This window comes from Schistocerca serialis, chromosome 5 (assembly GCF_023864345.2).
Source record: "Schistocerca serialis cubense isolate TAMUIC-IGC-003099 chromosome 5, iqSchSeri2.2, whole genome shotgun sequence".
NCBI classification, from domain to species: Eukaryota; Metazoa; Arthropoda; class Insecta; order Orthoptera; family Acrididae; genus Schistocerca; species Schistocerca serialis.
In genome coordinates this window covers 267,354,444-267,374,260 of record NC_064642.1, presented here as the reverse complement: position 1 = coordinate 267,374,260, position 19,817 = coordinate 267,354,444, and the positions used below count along the sequence as shown (strand labels likewise).

General features: G+C 42.3%; 1 protein-coding gene across 1 annotated transcript in view; it reads right to left on the bottom strand.

Annotated features, from left to right (window-relative positions):
* Positions 1–19,817, bottom strand: part of LOC126481893 (uncharacterized) — a 148,705-nt gene that overhangs the window by 67,470 nt on the left and 61,418 nt on the right. The window contains exon 4 of the mRNA XM_050105851.1: positions 4,733–4,878. Within this exon, the coding sequence (XP_049961808.1) occupies positions 4,733–4,878 (146 nt within the window). The remainder of the gene's footprint in view (positions 1–4,732; positions 4,879–19,817) is intronic.

Here is a 19,817-nt window from a genome sequence, read left to right as displayed (position 1 = left end):
GAACGATTTTTGGTACTGTTACTCAGTATGGGGACTTGACAGATGTGACTGATAGAAGAGATAGAGAAGATCGTACAAAAAGCGGATCATTTAGTCGGCACGAGAGCGTTACACACATGCTCAACAAACTACAGTGGCTGACGTTACAAAAGAGACGTTGTACATCTAGGAGAGGATTACTACTGAAATCTCGAGAGAATATTTTCCGGAAAGAGTCGGACAACATATTATTTCCTCCCACATACATCTCCAGAAATTACCACGATGAAAAAGTTCGAAAAGTTGGAGCTAATACAGAGGCTTATTGACAATAATTCTTTCCACACTCCATTCGCGAGTGGAACAGGAAACGGGGTAGTAGTTACTGGTACCAGATATACCATCCGCCACATATCTCTAGGTGTCTTGTGCAGTACTGATGTAGCAATCACATATTTTTTAATGCAAGTGTGCATCTGCAAGAATGTATATATCTATACATCTGTCTATTCTTTTTTAGCTGGTACATCTGCATTTTGGTCGCTTCTAGCAATTTTAAAACTTCGAATTCGATGTCTATCAAACTGCCAAATTTGAAGCCACTTTGGCGTACAAGGAAGCCGTTTTCGAATTTTACCTGTTTCCGATTTCAATACTAACAATTTGAAAACGTGATACAACTGATGGTAACAAGACTCTGTTACTGTAAAGTATTGAGCAGCATATTATTGATGCCGGGGAGAAACCTCACGTAAAAAAAAAAAACAATAGCAATGCAACCGTCTTAAAGTAAAAGTAAATGGAGTCGACGACAGATCGCAATATGACGGCTATGGTTTGATTTGCACGTTACACCACCTGTACTGTTCAATGTGTATGACTGCACAAGTTCGGCAGTCAACAATTAAGGCAATGTATGTTTTGTAAGCCCGTTCATCGCAGCAATCTCGTACCATATCGGATAGAAAAATTCGATTCTGCACTGCCACGAGGCCAAAAACCGCATAAAAAGCAAAATGACATCGGTATTTATTGTCCTGGGGCCAAAAACAGCACAAAAAGTAAAAACTCATCGGTTTCAAATGGTCACGAGACTGTTGCAAGACATGTTCAATATGTTGTCTACCGTTTTCTGCCACAAGTAGAAATCGGAAAACACCATGTTCCTCAACAGGCCTGAGGTCTTGGGGGTGTCACGTTCACAATGCAATGCATGCCTCCAGTTCAGCTACGTTCGTAACTAGAGCACTAAACACAACATCTTTCAGATAATCCTATATCCAGAAGTCACACGGATTAAGATCAGGTGATCTGGACGGCCAGGCTGTAGGGAAATGACGGCTGATAATTGTAGCATTTCCGAAATGTCTCTGTAGCAGCCGCTTCACTGACTGTGCAAAGTGCGGAGGAGTGCCATTTTGCATAAAAATGATCCTAACTACACACCCAAGCTATTGAAGTGTTGGAATGACGTTGATGCACAAAAGACCCGCATACTGTTTATCACTGACGGTACAGTAACAGGACCCACAGGACACCTCTCCTCGAAAAATTACGGCCCTGCGATAAACAATGCCGTCAACTCACACCACACAGTCACCTTTGCAGAATGTAGTGGAGGCGGTGGGGTGCGTGTGGATTTTCCATTGCCTATATTCTGAAATTCTGGGTATTGACACATCCTTGGAGATGGAAATGGGCTTCGTATGTTCACAGAATGTTCCATGGCCATTCGTTGTCCCCTTCGGCGCGAGCATCAAATTCCAGAACGAACGTTTGTCTCGCTGGTAGGTCAGCAGGAAGAAACTCCTGAACGTGGAGGATTTTGTATGGGCAGCAATGCAGGATGTTTCCTAGGATTTTACGCTCCGTACTCGCAGGCATGTCCCGTGTTCCTCGAGCACACCACAGCATGACCCGTCCTGCAATGCTGTGGCCACATCTTTGACAGACGTCGGATCAACTGCTTTCCTGCCTGTGCCACACTGCACTTAGACAGAACACATTTTTAAAAAAATCATTTCCTACAGACACTTATCAGACATCGGACCGATGCTTTTTCCATACCCCTGAGTGTCCGAAAATTCTGCAGGGTTACTGGCATGCAGTCACCGTTCTTGTAAAAGTGAATTTCCAGCAGCGCCCTATCCTTCATTGAGACACTCATGTGGGGCGTCTAGTCGCAAACTGTGGGACAGCCGTGTGCCGCACGTACGTCGTTGTGCATATTCTGACGCTTACAGCGACATGTCTCTGTCAAAATTTAGTTATTTTTTTGATTTCTTTCCAATGATGTTTTCCCCACGCCAGTAATTAGCTTTTCAAATTTTATGTCATTCTGAGAAGCGGTTCTCTTTCTACTGCACTTTGAAACTGGAACTTTAAGTATAGAAAGAGAGAGAGAGAGATGATTACTTTTTCAGAAAAACTGTATGATTTATTCAAGAGAAAAATCTTCACCAGTTGAGCAAGTCAGTAATGCATTGGTACACTTCTCGCCCTTACGTAAGCATTTATTCGGCTTGGTACTGATTGATAGAATTGTTGGATGTCCTGAGGGATATCGTGCCAAATTCTTTCCAATTGGCGAGTTATATGGTTAAACTTACGAGCCTGTTGGAGGGCGGTTTCTATAATGCGTGAAACGTTCTCCCTTGGGGAAAGATTCGGCGACCTTGCTGGACAAGGTAGGGTTTGGTAAGCATGAAGACAAGCAGTAGAGCCTCTATCCGCATGTAGGCGGGCATTACCTTACTGAACTGAAAGCCCAAAACGACATATGAAGGGCAGCAAACCAGGGCTTAGAATATCGTCGACGTACCGCTGTTCTGTAAGGGTGCCACGGATGACAAAAAACAGGTTTGTTTTGTGAAAAGAAATGGCACCCCCACCATGAATCCTGGTTGTCGGTTCGTATGGCAAGTGACAGTCAATTTGGTATCCCACCGCTATCCAGGGCTTCTCCAGTCACGTCTTTACTGGTCATCGGGGCTCAGTTCGTAGAGTGAGCCATCACTGAAGACAATTATACACGAATCAATGAGATTCCAGGCCAACTCTTTCGAGTTTTACAGAGAATAAAACTACAGTGAAGGTTTCCTTTAGTTCTAGAACTAGGCTGCAGCAGTTTCGTGACGCCTATCAGCTGAGGATGATACGGCGGTCGCTCGAAACCGTTGGAAATTTCGACGGCTGTCCGGACAGAGAATGGGGCAATAGAAGAGACTTCTGCTTCACGAGGTTTTCTCTGCCACATGGAGAGTAATTACATTCGGTATCGGTTCTAATCATGGGTAGTGAGTTGTTATGTTTCACCTTCATCTTACATTTGTTGCCAACTGTTCTACATTAGTATTAACATGAAGATATTAACACTTCCGTTGTGCTCTTTCCTTTATTTTAACGTTATTTCCAATCTAAGATTATCTGTATGCTATATGCATTACTAATGTGTATTTATTCACTGTGTGTTGAGCTTTTCGAGCAGCTACAGGAGTCGAAGAGGATGGTTTTACAACTGTGAAGCAAAGTAAATGAATACGTGATCCAAAACTCACCATGGCGAACAACTATACACTAATGTATAACTGAGCGAACATTTCTCTGTTGCATAAGCTGCACCACCTTTTCGAGGTTTCATCTAACTACTTCAATAGTCTACTTCAAACGCCCTGTTGAGAACCGTTTTTTCATGCTTACAGTGAGTTCTGTGTGTTTAAAATCGGCACAAGGATTAAACACTTGTCGAGAAGAGATTCGTAACTTGACCCCAAATTTAAATTCTAGGCGAAATAAGGCGTTTCCGTTGTCTGTCTCAGATCGAAAGCTACTCTGACCACAAGCTTAGGAGCCAGAGGTAGAGCCCAGAAGCCGGCCGGGGTCGCCGAGCGGTTCTAGGCGCTGCAGTCTGGAACTGCGCGACCGCTACGGTCGCAGGTTCGAATCCTGCCTCGGGCATGGATGTGTGTGACGTCCTTAGGTTAGTTAGGTTTAAGTAGTTCTACGTTCTAGGGGACTGATGACCTCAGCAGTTAAGTCCCATAGTGCTCAGAGCCATTTGAACCATAGAGCTCAGAACTACTGACTCCGAAGGGCTTTGACAACCTCGTGTCATATAGTAAAGTAGGGTACATATCTTTAGAACGGGAACTACTTTTCTCCATTCTGCATTTCAGAGCACTCAGCCGAATAAGACTGCACATATTGTAGTGCTGTTCATATGTTCATATGTGTGTGAATTCCTAAGGGACCAAGCTGCTGAGGTTATCGGTCCCTCGACTTACACTCTATTTAAACTAACTTAAAATAACGTATGCTAAGAACAACACACATTTCCATGCCCGAGGGAGAACTGGAACCTCCGGCGGGACGGGTCGCGCAGTCCATGATATGGCGCCTGAGAGCGTGCGGCCACTCCGCGCGGCTATATTATAGTCATTATAGAGTAATATATCTTTATTCTTACAATTAAAGAAAATTGTCACTTCAACTGTATAGGAACAGTACTTAAATAAAAATGGATCCGAACTTTTTTTTTTTCTTTTTTCTCTGGTCACGTAACTCAATCGAGGAAAGCGTCGACGTAATTCTTTTGCGAAACATTAGCCTACGTGACCATAAATAGGTGCCTTTCTCCCAAAAGATTGTTTCTTCTGTTGTACTCATCCGAGTTTCATTAATATTTACTTACTAAATTTATTTATGTTTCCAATAGATGTAATTTAAAGCTGCCCTTCAATATGTTATAAATTACCAGTGCCGTGTTTTTTCTGATGTCAAGGAGTTGAAGCTGTAGCAAAATCCCGTATCGGTTCGTTGAAGGGAAAATATATTGGAGCAGTTTGTCCTGTAACCTTGCCAGTAGCAAACTGCGAATATATCTTCCACTCTTGGAAGGACCTGGAAAAGATGAAAAGCGGTACTGCTATTGGGTAAAATATGCGACTGCAAGTTTAAGAGACAGCAAATAACACAAATAAATGGACGTGTTTACTAACTATAGAAGAAGCCGTATTGAATGACTCTGCCATTATATGAAATGAATGGAAGTTTCATTCTGTTCTTCTTACAAAAAACTTGATGTTACGGTTATGCAGATAGGGAGATTACTGGGGAAATGTTCCATCTTAGTTTTGAAGTGGATATTTTTTGTCCGAATCTGTCAGTTTTGACCCTCAGGCGGTCATTTTCCAGTTTTTGTGACCAGTAGTTATTTTCGAAGCTCGTATTTTAATTCGAGGGAGCGCTTGCATTTCAGGTTGCACATACAGGGGATGGACTTCAATGTGGAAGCACCACCAACACAACACGTTACCATACCTAATACCGTGTAGAAAAACCGCTGACATTCAAAACAGCTGCCAACCGTCTCGGAAAGCATAAATACAGGTTTTCAAAGGAATCTTACGACATTCTTCGAGGAAAATAGTGGCAGTTTCAGGTAACAATGATGTAGGTCCAAGCGATCAAGCACCCTTATCTCCAAAGCAGACCACAGAAGTTAAATTTTAATATTGAGATCTAGGAACTGCGTTGGCCGAGGAAGATACAATTGTGCACCCTCGTCCTCACAAAACCAATCCAGGGTGATCCGAGCTGTGTGAACAGGGGCTCTGGCGTCTTAGAACACGGAATCCCCAGTTTGGAGCAAACATTGTACCATGGGATGAACATGATCAACCAAAATGGATACAAATCCTTGGCAGTAATACAGCCTTACTGAGTAGTCACATGGCCCATGGAATACCACGATATGGCTGCCCAAAATATCACCGATGCCTCTTCACATTTCACTTTTAGGTCGTAAACTCGACCATAAGTTGGAAACAGGGTGAAATAAGACATTGTAGCCTCTGTTGGTTCATCACAGTTGGGGGACATCAGCTGGTGAGTACTTTTCAGTGTCAATAAACTTCAACAACAACCGTATACTGTAAGAATTGCTTTCAGAATAAAATAAAACAAAGTATACGGCTGTTGGTGAAGTTTATTGACGTTGAAAAGATAAATTAGAGTTGTCCGCAGCTCGTGGTCGTGCGGTAGCGTCCTCTCTTCCCTCGCCCGGGTTCCCGGGGTTCGATTCCCGGCGGTGTCAGGGATTTTCTCTGCCTCGTGATCACTGGGTGTTGTGTGATGTCCTTAGGTTAGTTAGGTTTAAGTAGTTCTAAGTTCTAGGTGACTTATGACCATAGATGTTAAGTCCCATAGTGCTCAGAGCCATAAATTAGAGTCATCCGACCGAATGGCATTCTTTCATTTCTCCATAGTCCAGCTTTTATGGCTTCGACACCACGTTTTCCCGTTACGAACATTTTCCAAACTGATGAGAGGTCTTGGAATTCCCGTTCGCACACCAATGTTCTTCTTCTGGAACTCGCTTCGTGTTAGGTGCTGACAGGGTTCGCGAGTGCAACACTCAATTCTACAGTGACTTTTTTAGTTGTCGTAATCTTCTTTTTCGTCGCAATCCTTTTCAATGACTCTCTGTCGCGATCACTCAACATACACCGCCGTCCGCGTTGTAACTTAACAGATGACGTTTTCTGCTTTCCCTGTATGTGGTATAAATCTTCGGAAACGCCGAACACTTTGGATGCTTTGATTGCTGCAGAACTGACTATGCGAACACCAACAATTTGCCTACGTTCGTATTCACTTATCTCCGACATAATGCGTTCACAACGACAAAGAACTCTGTTCTGGCCACGACTGTCACTTGCAACATATTGAGGACATTGCACAGCTGCTTTTCGTGGTCAAATACAACAACACAATCTGCAGGCTTAGCTGGCATTCGCATTTATGGTCAAGCATGAATTTATCGTTATGTTTCCACATATTTGTCCAATCCCTGTATTAGCTGGAGATGAGACAATCGCAAAGTAAGCCATGAGTTCTTCCGGCGTATGCTATGTTTAAGTAGCTTAAGGATATACAGTCGTAAGCCAGGTTCTCAGAGCAATTCGGGAAAGATAACACACGCACGCGCGCGCACACACACACACACACACACACACACACTGTAAACAATAGCGCCACCACACAACCAAAGATGACGAACATCAGAAGTTTTCGATAGTGAAAATTGATAACCACGAGTGAGGCAGCATTAACTGTGTCCCTGTTCTTTGACAAGGGAGAGAATGGATTACACTCAGAATTTAAGCAAAAATCTCCATCTATATTCATAAGGTTACTCGGTAATTTAATTTCAACTACTTCCTTAGTGCCACTAATCCAATAGCGGCAAGTGCATCTCAGAATCTCGTTGTTTTATTTCATCGGATGACCGGTGCCAAGGCAATGTTCCGCAACGGCGTATTTGCGGGCTGTTGTAAGCACGTGTGTCGCTTTGTGCTCAGCACACCGGCACTCCACTGTCCTTATAGCCTCACCAAATGCATGGAATACGGCATACACCGGCCTTGTGCAAACACAGATCATTCTTTTCGGAAGCAAGCGGACCGTAATCTTAGATGGTGGCCTAAAAACTTATTACTCTTCATATTGCAGAAAAATGTGACCAATCCTGTTGAAAATGCACCCTTTATATGGCACAATTGGCGCAGACTTCGGTGCGCCCCGCTATTGTCATCATTCACCACGTGCACGGTTGGTCGATAGCGCAACGCAAATGTGATCTGTGTTCGTTATAACCACTGTAACAAAGGGTGACCTCAAGATGGGTCCGAGATGATGTGGCTCCTGTGGACTAGGGTACGAAGTACCCCTCCGCGCTAAGCTGGATGGTGGCAACTATCAGTCTGTAGATAGGATTCAGTGCGAGTAGTCTTATTACAAACGACTTGTGACGAATTACCACCAACGTTTCTCCTGGCCAAAACATCAAGGAAGGAAATGCAGCTTTTTCAACTCCATCGTGAAATATTCATGCGCATTGAATTAAACGTCGTTCAGATTCTCAGTGCCATGGGCCAAACAACTAAAGTATCGTCTGTATATCTGAAACAATACGCAGGTTTCAAAGCCGCTGACTCCAATTGGCATAATAGGTGTCAACGGGTTTCGCATCGCCAGTCGATCTGTCTGCTCGTAGTACTGGCCATTGAATTAAAAATTAGTGGTTGTCAATACATGCTGAAATAGTTTCGTTAGTTAAACACCAGTTCTAATCTTAATTAACCATAACGAACAAACAGAGGAACTCGAGTAAATAAATTTATTAGAATATCGTAGTCATTCATTCGCGTTCCCTCTAATCGACGCAAGAAATCCGCCAAGTTGTTAATGTGATGCTCAAGCCGAACTACTAGGGGCCTCAACAGATAAGTAAGGTGTTTTGCTACAGGATGTCACAGCACCAATGTTAATCATAATCGGCCTAAGAGGAGCCACTCACTTGCAGATCTCCGAAAGACTATATAATCTATGGGGAACGGCACAATAAGAATTAAGGCTTTTGATAGTCTCCTATGACGAAGAACTTTTCTTCAGGAGTCGGTTAGTCTTTCTCTTAACACATTTTGAGGATTAGCGCCGATCCTGCGATACACTGAATCAGACAGTAAACACAGCATATTTTGAACGTACTCCTGCTTGTCGAAAACAATTGTAGCACTACTTTTGTTCGTGGGTAAAATAACAATATCCGGATCAACTCCAGGTGAACTTAAAGCAACCCTCTCTGCTGATATTATATTATTCTCACGTGAACATGCCCCATTCAACATATGACATGCCACCCTCGTAGCCTCCTATACGACGTCAGGAGGTAGTTTAAAAATAGCCTGTACAACAGAACTAATAAATTTAAGCACTAGCAAACACTTAGACGTCGGCTGGATTGTTGAGGTGTGGTGACAGAAATATTTTCCCAACGTTTGCCAAAGCTGTGCAACATATTAATTCTCCTGCCGCCAGTCACATCAAGCAAAGCGCTGGCATAGCTCTTGTTTTTCACAGGATCGATTGCACTTGTCGACAGTTAGGTTTTATTTCCAACGACTTTTTTCGGTTTAATTTAATGATTGCTTCAAGAATTTCGGCTTTTTCTTGGATTGGCTGGCCGACTCTTCATTGTCGCAGTCTGACTGGGAATTTAATTCTGTAACTCCTCGGCATTTGGCGAAGTTTGAAACTTTCCTTGGCTCGGAATCTAATGCCAGAGGCGTTCAATAAGTAATGCAACACATTTTTTTCTCGGCCGGTTTTGATTGAAAAAAAAAGGGAATTTGTTGTGGGACATCGTGTAATATTCCCGCTTGAGCACCTACAGTTGCATGAAGGTCCGATAGGTGGCAGTGCTATAAGTAGCCTTCAAAATGGCGTCTGTAACGGAGGACCGTTCCAAGCAGAGAGCTGTCATTGAGTTTCTTTTGGCAAAGAAACAAAAAAAAAAAGAACTCCAGTTCATCGCAGATATTTATAGGCGCTTGCATGTTGTCTATGGAGACCTGGCAGTGAACAAAACCATGGTGAGTCGTTGGGCGAGGGTGTGTCACCATTGCAACAATGTTGTGCAAATCCGTCCTATCTCCCGCTTCCGGCCACCCTGACACAGCTGTGACTCCTGGAATGTTGGAACGTGCGGACACTATCATTCGAGATGATCGACGAACCATAGTCAAATACCTCGCTGTTGCACTGGAAATGTCTGTTGGTAGCGCTGACACACTCGTCCACCAGTGTGTACCCGCTCCGTTCCACGGCTCCTGCGGAAGACCATAAAGAGCGACGAAAGACGATCTGTGCGGAATTGTTTGCCCTTTACGAGGCTGATCGTAACAATTTCTTGTTAAACGTCGTCACAGGCGATGAGAAATGGATCCATCACTTCGAAACGGAGACAAAACGGCACTCCCTGCAGTGGCGCCACAATACCTCTCCTCCGAAGAAAAATTTCAAAGCCGCATCCTCGGTCGGTAAAGCCATTGGCAGTCTTCTGGGACTTTGAAGGTGTTGTTCTGTTTGATGTCCTACCCTATGATGTAACGATCAGCTCTGGAGTGTGTTGTGCTACGCTCAGGAAATTGAAGAAACGGCATCAGCATGTTCGTCACCTCAAAAAAGCAAACGAACTCCGCCATCTCCCTGACAAAGTAAGGCCTCACATAGGTCTGCGCTCCCGAGAGGGGCTCACAAAACTTCGTTAGACTGTTCTTCCTCAGTCACCCTACATCTCGGATCTCGCACCTTCCTTCTTCCATCTGTTTGGCCCAGTGAAGAATGCATTCCGCCAGAAGCAGTGTGAGGATTTTGGCGGGATTGATGTTGCAGCTAGACGTAGGCTCCGATGTTGACCAGTAGAGTGGTACCATAAGGGCCTGCAGGTCCTCCGAGTAAGTTGGCACAGGGCCGTCGCGTTGAATAGAGGTTATGTTGAAAAATAGGATTTTTGTGGCCACAAGAGTGGGGAATAATGTGATGCATTGGTCTCCTGCATAAAACCAACCATCTTTCAGAAAAAAAGTGTTGCGTTACTTATTGAATGCCCCTCATTCTATAACTCAACGTTCTGTGATAAATCTCATGGAGAAATCTGTTGACGACACAGATTTATCTGTACTAGGGAATCGTTTAAAGTATACATCGAAGCCCAAGCATTTACCAGCGGTTGATTTTTATTACTTCTTTCGAAAGGTCTGGTTTTTAAACTACCTCCTAATGTAACCAGTATGAAGTACCATGCGATGTTATTAGTTTCTCTATGTGCCCATTCCGCAACTGTTTGTTTAAGTAATGAAACTCCGCTCTAGTTGCTGTTGAGAACTTTACTGAGGCCACTGTCGGTTTCGACCTTTTCATTATGCCTTCTCCAAGTGCTTCTGAAAACTACCATATATTTGATAGATCTGTAAACAATTTGTGTAACAGAAGATGAAAAAAGAAGAAAGCTATCGAACTTTTATTATTATTACTGTTACGAAGAAGAGACAGAGCATAAAATTACGTTATACTGTAGAGCAGCAACCTACAAATAATAAAACTGCAAGGTGGATTTAAAATGTTAATTGCCCAATGATATCATGACAAAAATAATTATTAATTAAGATGCATTGAACTGTATAATCTTTATAGTCTTGACACGCCTATGTTGCAAGATGGACTTCAAATGTTGCGAACCCACTGACATCGCGAGAAACAAAATTCCATTGTAACAAATTGTACAGACTTTACAATGTTGGCACTCCCATGTTTCTCACAATATCATTGCGCACGTAACATTTTTAACCACCTTTCCATCAAACCATTATCATTTGGACGTTGCTCTTTACACCATAATGTATTGCAGTATAACTGTACTTAAATTGTGCGTATTTAGGCCTTGGTTTTCTTCATCTTTCCTTATATTCAATATTTGTATATCTGTCATAGTTATGTCAGTTTTCAGAACTACTTGAAAATGGCCTAATATAAAAGCAGAAACCGGTAGCGGACTCAGTCAAATTCTCAACAACATCTGCAGCAGTTTTTCATTAACTACGAGATATGCCAAATCTATTGACAAACTGATTTGTGATATGTATTCGCAGCTGCAACTATCGAAAATTATAGTTTTTCGTCAGGTATAAATATATATAAGGCGATGAAAGGCCTGTGGTGAAAAAGACAACGATAGTCTGTGACTTCCCATTGTATTGTTTGTAAAACCTGCACGGGAATCACAAGATATGTGACTGTGGGTAAATGAATTAATAATCTATGAGAAGAAACAGATAGGTCTGCGACGTATGGAAGTTTCGGCTCGTCTGGGAGCATGCTCGGACAGCCTAACTAATAAGGCGACTGCTCGTGATAAGCGGGGAATCTGGGATCGAGTCAAGGATCTGGCTCAAATTTTCATATTTTGTTTTCCGTAGTAGATCTGAATCAATTACAGTTCAGTTGAATTTCAGGAATAAATTTCAATTTTTGAAATGCGAATGTGGTTAAATGAATTAATAACCTATGAGAAAAAAGAGATAGGTGCGCAACGTATGAAATTTTGGCTCGGTGTGGGAAACGCGCTCGATTAGACTCACTGGTCACTGGTACCTGCGGGAAAGGTGGACCATCTATCTTCCCATCCCCCTCCACACACACACACACACACACACACACACACACACACACACACACACACACGCCCCACCCTAGTTCTCAGGGAAAGGAAAAAAATATAGTGTAGTCGTGTGTTTTTCTTTGAAGAAAATGATTTATAAGTCGATATCACACAGGTTTTAGAAGGGTCGGAACTAGAACTTTTTATGGCTACTTACAAGCTGCCATTCGTCTTCCAAAATATTAAAAATATTCCCTACCGCCAGTTTTAGCCCCCCTCTCCCATACAAACTATTGTATGGGTGCCCTTGCTCCAAAGTGTAGCATGCTGTCAATATGTATTAGGCAATGGCGATTTCATTGTCTACACTATCACTGGTTGGAATATTTATCACAGCATGAAGCGTATCACATGCATCACCCCAGCCTCAGCTCTCTTCATATGTGAAGAGACCCACAGGCTTAGATTGCATCCCTCTAGAACAGACGTAGGCCACCTGTTATAGAACTTCAGAGATGTCATCGTAAGTCAAACAATGTTTTACAGCAGACTACTGTTTTAAACTTGAGTATGATCAGAAAGTTCACACCATCCTGGAAGACACACTGTGGATGTATGCTAATTGGCTCCACTTGGTGCAGCCCACTCTACAAGTGGCAGCCATTCATGAATGGAAAACATTTATGCAACCCATCATTAACATAGTTAATGGCGAGAGAAGTGCAGTAGCTTTCTGATCATTCAGTAATCCACCACTCAGTAACTACAACACAATTACATAGATTGCAGTGTCACTGTTACCAATCAATTTCCATTCCTAACGGCAATACATAGATTACTGACATCATCACACTTAAATATTAAATCCTTCCCAGTCATTGCTTAAAGGAATTTATGTTACACCTGAGAGTTAACATCCCAAAGACGTTCGGGCTCACATGCGGTTTCTCTTCGTCGAAACGTCTTGGATCAAACTCGTCTAGGTGTTGAACCGCACGTGTCGCATTACACGGCCTAAATTAACCACTTGTGACCCTTTGGTTAAATTGTGTGGCTGTGGCAAGCTTGCGAAATACGAAGTTAACGTAGCATCTAATAACAGTAATAATAGTATCGTAAACTAAATTAACGACCCATAAATGATGTAGGCCAAACAGTTGTCATTTGGTTAGAGTAATGTTTATTCAGAAAGCAAACTAATAGCGAAGGTGGTCGTATTTAGAGTTACTGTTACACTCGAGCGCATATCCATTAGACTCAGTACGATCATTCACAATCTCATCGCGAAATATAAGTTATATACTCGAAAAGTTAAGAGTTCACACTAGGCGCGCGGCTGCTCACCGCTCAGAGACTAAGTCCCGCGATACCACACAACGCGAGATTTGCTAAGTCGTTTCACTTGCTAGCTGCCTAAAGACCGACCGTCCGCTTCCGCGTCTGTGTCCGAACTGTACCCTTTGATGTCTCCAGCCAAACCGTCCGTTTTCGCGTCTGTACCAGCACTGAAACTCTGCCCGTCCCCGGCCGCTTTTTCCGCGCGCCGAACATCCTCGCCCAACTGACTAGGGCAGTTACCTTTCCTCAAGCCGTCCATCTGATTGGCAACAGCTTATTCTACATTATTTTACATTTTAACATATTTAAATAATCAAGGCTTGACCACTTTCACGCTGTAAATAAAGAAACAATAATATCCATTACATAATAAACGTTAAATTCTTTTACATAAAACCAGTACAATTTCCTTCTTAACTTTGAATGTCACGGCCAGTAAACTTCCACCAATGTAATTTCTGATAAATAAATAAAGAACAAAATTAACTATTATGCGCTAAACTTTACAACAAATATTCTGTTACCTAATGATTCAATAAAGTGTCATGCTGTCATCGTTCAGTGTGCTTTGTATGGAGGAAATTATGATCTGATGTTTAACTATAATAACTGATAATTTAAATTTACTATATTTTTTAAACAAAAAAGGTTACAGAGTTGATATTTAGAACTTTTGTCATTTTAATAATGATCTTCTATATGAAATGTCGATCTTTAAGATCGACCAAAGCGTTCAGATTTCAGCATTCAAGTCTTTTTTACAAAATTTGTTAATTTCACTTTAACAGTAAATCCTAAACTATTATAGATATGATCAATATTCAAGTTTTATTGGGATCACCATGAAAATTTATGGAGTATGGCAAATTAAAATTACTGTGGCTTGATTCTCTGCATTACTACAGAATTAAATAGTTTCAATATTTCCCTTCATGGCCTATTTTAGGTCCGCCATATTTAACACTGCTAAGTCTTCTCTACCACAAAAGGATTCTACTGGGTTTCCGTATGATGAAGGTACTCGTCTGCCTCACTCGCACAGTACAGCGCTTAGGCCTCAATAGACAGCAGACGCCTGTGAATTTCCCCATCTCTGGTGAATCTGCGCCCTTTGTGGCACGCGATCCTGGACGACAGGGTTCGTTTTCACAATTCCTGTAGGCTGACTCTTTCGGCCATATATTTAAATGACAGAGCAAAGCTCGCTAACTCACACTTCAAAGTTCATTTAACACATGTAAGAAAAACTCATTTAAAAAACTGGAAATAAGTTTATTATATAAACACAAGCTCAGTGAAGTTATTTTTACTACTCACTTAAGAGGACTGGGGAGGCATGGTCCGTCTGTAAACTGAAAATGTGGCATCGCTTGTAGTGAAGAAAGCTGCCTTTCCTGGACGATCCGTGCTGCCGCCGTACGGGATGGCTAAGAATCAGTTGCCCTTCTGGCAGTGTACAACATCGTGCAGGGATCTGCGCAGGTTCTGTCCATATGTGTTCTTGTGTTGGTGTCATTTGTAATTCATATCTGCATTCCATGGAGTGTCAAGGCACTTTGTGAAATAAGCCCCCAACCTCCTCCTGGGCATGCCTGCACATTACATCACTAGTGCTTCATAAGGCACGCTGTGTATAACTTCGTTGAACATCCTATAGTTGCTTCTTGTGACGTAGTGCGCTAGAGAGTGTGGGGAATCACTCGCTCTATATAGAGGCCCCCAAGAAAAACAGACCGCCGCGTGTATGTTACAGCACGTCACTAGACAGGTCTTACGAATGCCAGCAACCACCTCTGGCAAGGAGCGAGTAACTATTTCGCGAAGTTTAATAATTTTCAACTACGCGTTTAAATGCATGCAAGCTCTCAATAGCACACGCCAGAGTTAAGACCTATAATGGATACATTCGTGAAATATGGCGCGCAAGCCGACTAGTGTGAAGTCACAAGATCGTTTCGGGACCCGTATTTCTCGTGAGCCCCGTTCCTACTTCGACTTGCACACATATGAAGGAGGGAGTGGATGAACACAATTCCACACATATGAAGGAGGGAAGTCCATGACCATAATTCGACGACCTGACTACCCTCACCTTCTACCCTACACACCCCTCACCCCCTTCACCCTGTTGCACCCCCGAACACAATTTATCCCTTAATACGGCTCTACTTCGCTTAGCCGTGAAATACATATTTAATATTTCAAAATCTATGTAAATCTGAAGAGATTCAAAAATCAGCCAACCAGTTGCAAAACAAATGTTTACTAGCCCTCGACCTAGGTTTCGATATTTTTAGAAATATCTTCTACACAAGGAGTGGGTCTTGTTACATCACATGATGGTACATTAGATTAGATAAAGCCGAGCGGCTCTTGTTATGTATAAAGTTGACAAAAGAAGAATTATCCCAAGCCAAGACTTTAAATAGAAGCAATACTACATCGTACTTCTGAATAAGTACTCAATAATGTGTGGACATGTACAAGTAAGCATTCATACAGTAGTACGACATAATCTTTAGTCCTAGAAAAAAATGAATGGGACATTCTGCGTAGGAAATTTAATGTAGTTTAATTTTGTACTGAGAAGTATTTTCGCTAGGAGCCGCGATTTCGAGTTATTCGAGAAAACACCCAAAAAGTTGTCTTTAAACGGCCCTGCACGCCAAAGATCCAATCCCAACGGTCAGGCTCTTTAGTGTTTTGTTCATTACAATCCCTCCTAGCGACTATTCAATTTTTCCCCCTAATTTTTCTCCGTTAACTGGACTTTTGTATATAACTGTGTTAAATAATTCATTATTTCTCCACCTCTGCTCTCGGGGTAGAGTCTTTCATTAGTAATCAGAACATCCCCTGTCCCGGGTTTGAACATCACTGATGGTCACATTTTGAATAAAAATCATTAGCAATGGCCGCCGAAACTTGTGGCATAGGAAAATCACCCTCATTCTGTCAACGGCTTTGTCACAAAGGGTGGAGGAGCGGACAGAGAGGCTCAGGGCACTCTCTTGCCCTTGGTGTGGGAAACTACCCCTACAAGGCGAAAGGATCAGCGATGATAAGGATGCAGAAGACAACGGAAACCACTGCATTAAAGACACCTAATGTGTATCTATAACACATGTGGCCTGTAATTGAGAAAGTGTCATTATGATCTCTCTATTTGGTAAGGATTCCGAATAAATCCCCATTCGGATCTCCGGGAAGGGACTGTCAGGGGGAAGGTGACCACAAGAAAAACGTTTTGCGGATCGGGGATCAGGATGTCAGAAGTTTTTAAGTGGTAGGGAATCTAGGAAATCTGAATAGGAAAATGCCAAGATTCAGTCTACATATGCAGGGGACCAGTGAAGTGAAATGGAAAGGAGACAAAGATTTCTGGCCTGATGAATGTTAGGTAATATCAACAATGGTATAACGGGCGTAGCATTCGTTATGAGTAGGAAGGTAGGTTGGGGCAAATGGCTCTGAGCAATATGGGACTCAACTGCTGTGGTCATAAGTCCCCTAGAACTTAGAACTACTTAAACCTAACTAACCTAAGGACATCACACACATCCGTGCCCGAGGCAGGATTCGAACCTGCGACCGTAGCGGTCGCGCGGTTCCAGACTGAAGCGCCTTTAACCGCGCGGCCACTCCGGCCGGCAGGAAGGTAGGACAAAGAGTGAGTAACTGTGAACAGTTCAGTGATAAGGTTCTCTCATCTGAATGTACAGCAAACCAACATCGACAACAATTGTTCAGGTAGACATGCCAACGTCGCAAGTAGATAATGATGAGAGAGAGAATAAATATATGAGGATAACGAACAGGTAATTCATTACGTGAAGGGAACTGAAAATCTAACAGTCATGGGGGATTAAAATGCGCTTTAAGGGGAAAGAGTAGAGATGAGAAAGACTAATTGAGTTCTGAAAAAAATTTCAACTAACGATAGCGAATACTCTATTCAAGAATAACAAGAGGAACAGGTGGTATACATGAGAAAAGCCAGGACGTACGGGAAAATTTCATTTAGATTACATCATCTTGAGGCAGAGATTCCAGACCTAGATATTGGATTGTATGGCGTACCCAGAGCAGATATAGTACCAGATCACATTTTAGACAGGAAGAATCAATGCGCTAAGAAGTGGGATACGGAAGTACGAAAGGATGAAGAGGTTGGTTGGTTGGTTCATTTGACGGTCCCATCGGCTTATGGAAAGAAGTCGCTCGTGTTCTTTGAAAGGAAACACCCCGGCACTTGCCTAAAGCGATTTACGGAAATCACGGAAAACCTAAATCAGGATGGGTGGACGGGGGTTTGAACCGTCGTCCTCCCGAATGCTAATTCAGTGTGCTAACTACAGCGTTACGTCGCTCCGTGGGAATGAAGATATACGCTTGAAGTTATCTCAGGGTATTAATAACGCAATAATTAATACCCTAGTAATCATTTCAGCTGAAGAGGAATGGAGATCTCTAAAAAGGACAAGCACAGATGTTTGACAGAAAAACATAGGAGAAAGGAAGGTAACTGCGAAGAAGCAGAACAAATACTTCCGTTGATCTATGGAAGAAGGAAGTATAAAAATGTTCAAAGCACTTCAGGAATACAGATATACAAGTCACTTAGGAATGAAATAAAAGAATAAATACGAAGATAAGGCGAAGTGGCTGCATGAAATGTGTGAATAAATCGAAAAAGAAATGATTGTCCAAAGGACTGACTTAGCACATGGAAAAGTCGAAACAACCTTCCATAAAATTGAAAGCAAGGGCGCCAATATTAAGAGTGCAATGGGAATCCCACTCTTCAATCCAAAGGAGACAGCGGATAGTGGGAAGAGTATGTTGAGGGCCTCTATGAGGGGTGGACGACGTAGCTGATAATGGACAGAAGAAGAAACAGGAATTGTCAGGAAAGAAATAGTGGATCCAGTATTAGAACCAGAATTTAAAAGAGCTTCGGAAGACAAATTCAAATAAAGCAGAAGAGATAGATAACATTCCATCAGAATTTCTAAAATCATTGGGGAAGTAGAAATAAAAAACCAATTCACGTAGGTGTGTAGAGACTGCAAAAGCTGACAAATGTGGTAATTGTCGTACAGTCATCTTAACAGCACATGCACACATAATAATGTATGGGATAATGGAAAAGAAAATTGAGGACCTGTTAGATGACGATCAGTTTGGTTTTAGGGAAGACATCAAGGCTTCAAGAGGCAGCTCGGACGTAGCGGTTGATGTGGAAGCAAGACTGAAGAAAAATCAAGACACATTATATGATCTTTTGACCTGGAAAAAGCGTTCGACAATGTCAAATGGTTCAAGGTGTTCGATATTTTGAGAAATACATGGGTAACCTCTATGGAAAGACTGATAATACGAGTATACAATACGTACAATAACCAACAGTGAACAAGAAGTGTACGTTAATAACATGGGATTGGAAGACCACGAACGGAGTGCTTGGATCAAAAACGGTGTTGTAGTCCTTTCCTGGTATGGCTCATTCTGTACATCGAGGATGCAACGACGGAAAGAAAAGAATAGTTCAAGAGTGCGATTGGTGAAAGGACAATTGTTATAAGATTAACTGATGACATTGGTGTCCTCAGTGAATGTGGAGAAAAATTACAGAAACTGTTGAATGGAATGAACATTATAAGGAACACAGGATATGGACAGAAAGTAAACCGAAGAAAAATGAAAATAATGAGAAGTATCAGAAGTGAGAACAGCGAGAAACTTGACATCAGAACTGGCGATCACGAAGTAGAAGAAGTTAAGGAATTATGCTACCTAGCCAGCAAAATAATCCATGACAGATGGACGAAGGGACCATAAAAGGCAGACTATTGCAGCTAAAAAAGGACATTCCTGGACAAGAGCAGTCATCTAGTGTCAGACATAAACCTTCATTTTAGGAAGAAATTTCTGAGAATTTCTAGAGCACAGCATTGTGTGGTAATAAAATATGGACTGTGGAAAAACTGGAAGAAAAGAGAATCGAAGCATTTGGATATGGTGAGTAGTAGAGCAAACTATGTATGGCCCAACCCTCATTGTTGCCAAATTTATTCAAGATGGTGGATCCGAGATGGCAGCAATAGATATGTCAATGTCGCAATGACATCATGGTGGGAAGTTGAAATGTTGGCAGGAAAATAGGTCAATTGGACTACCTCCACTAATCTAGCCTCCTTTGATTCCCCCCCCCCCCCCCCCAGAAAACGGTGGGAAGTTCAAATTCCATCATGGCAATGAAACACACCACAGCTACCTCCACTAACCTAAGACAATGGTGGGAAAAGAGGTCACATTGGCTTCCTCCACTAACCTAAGTCATCTGACCGCCACCTCTTCCTAGGAATTGGCAGGAAAAGAACTCAGCCTGTGCTGGATAGGATGAACATAAGTCTTTATTTTCAGTCTTTATTTAAGCAATTAGAGGCAGTACCGCCATCAAATGTGTTCACCCCAAGGTCCAGAGTGTAACTGACCT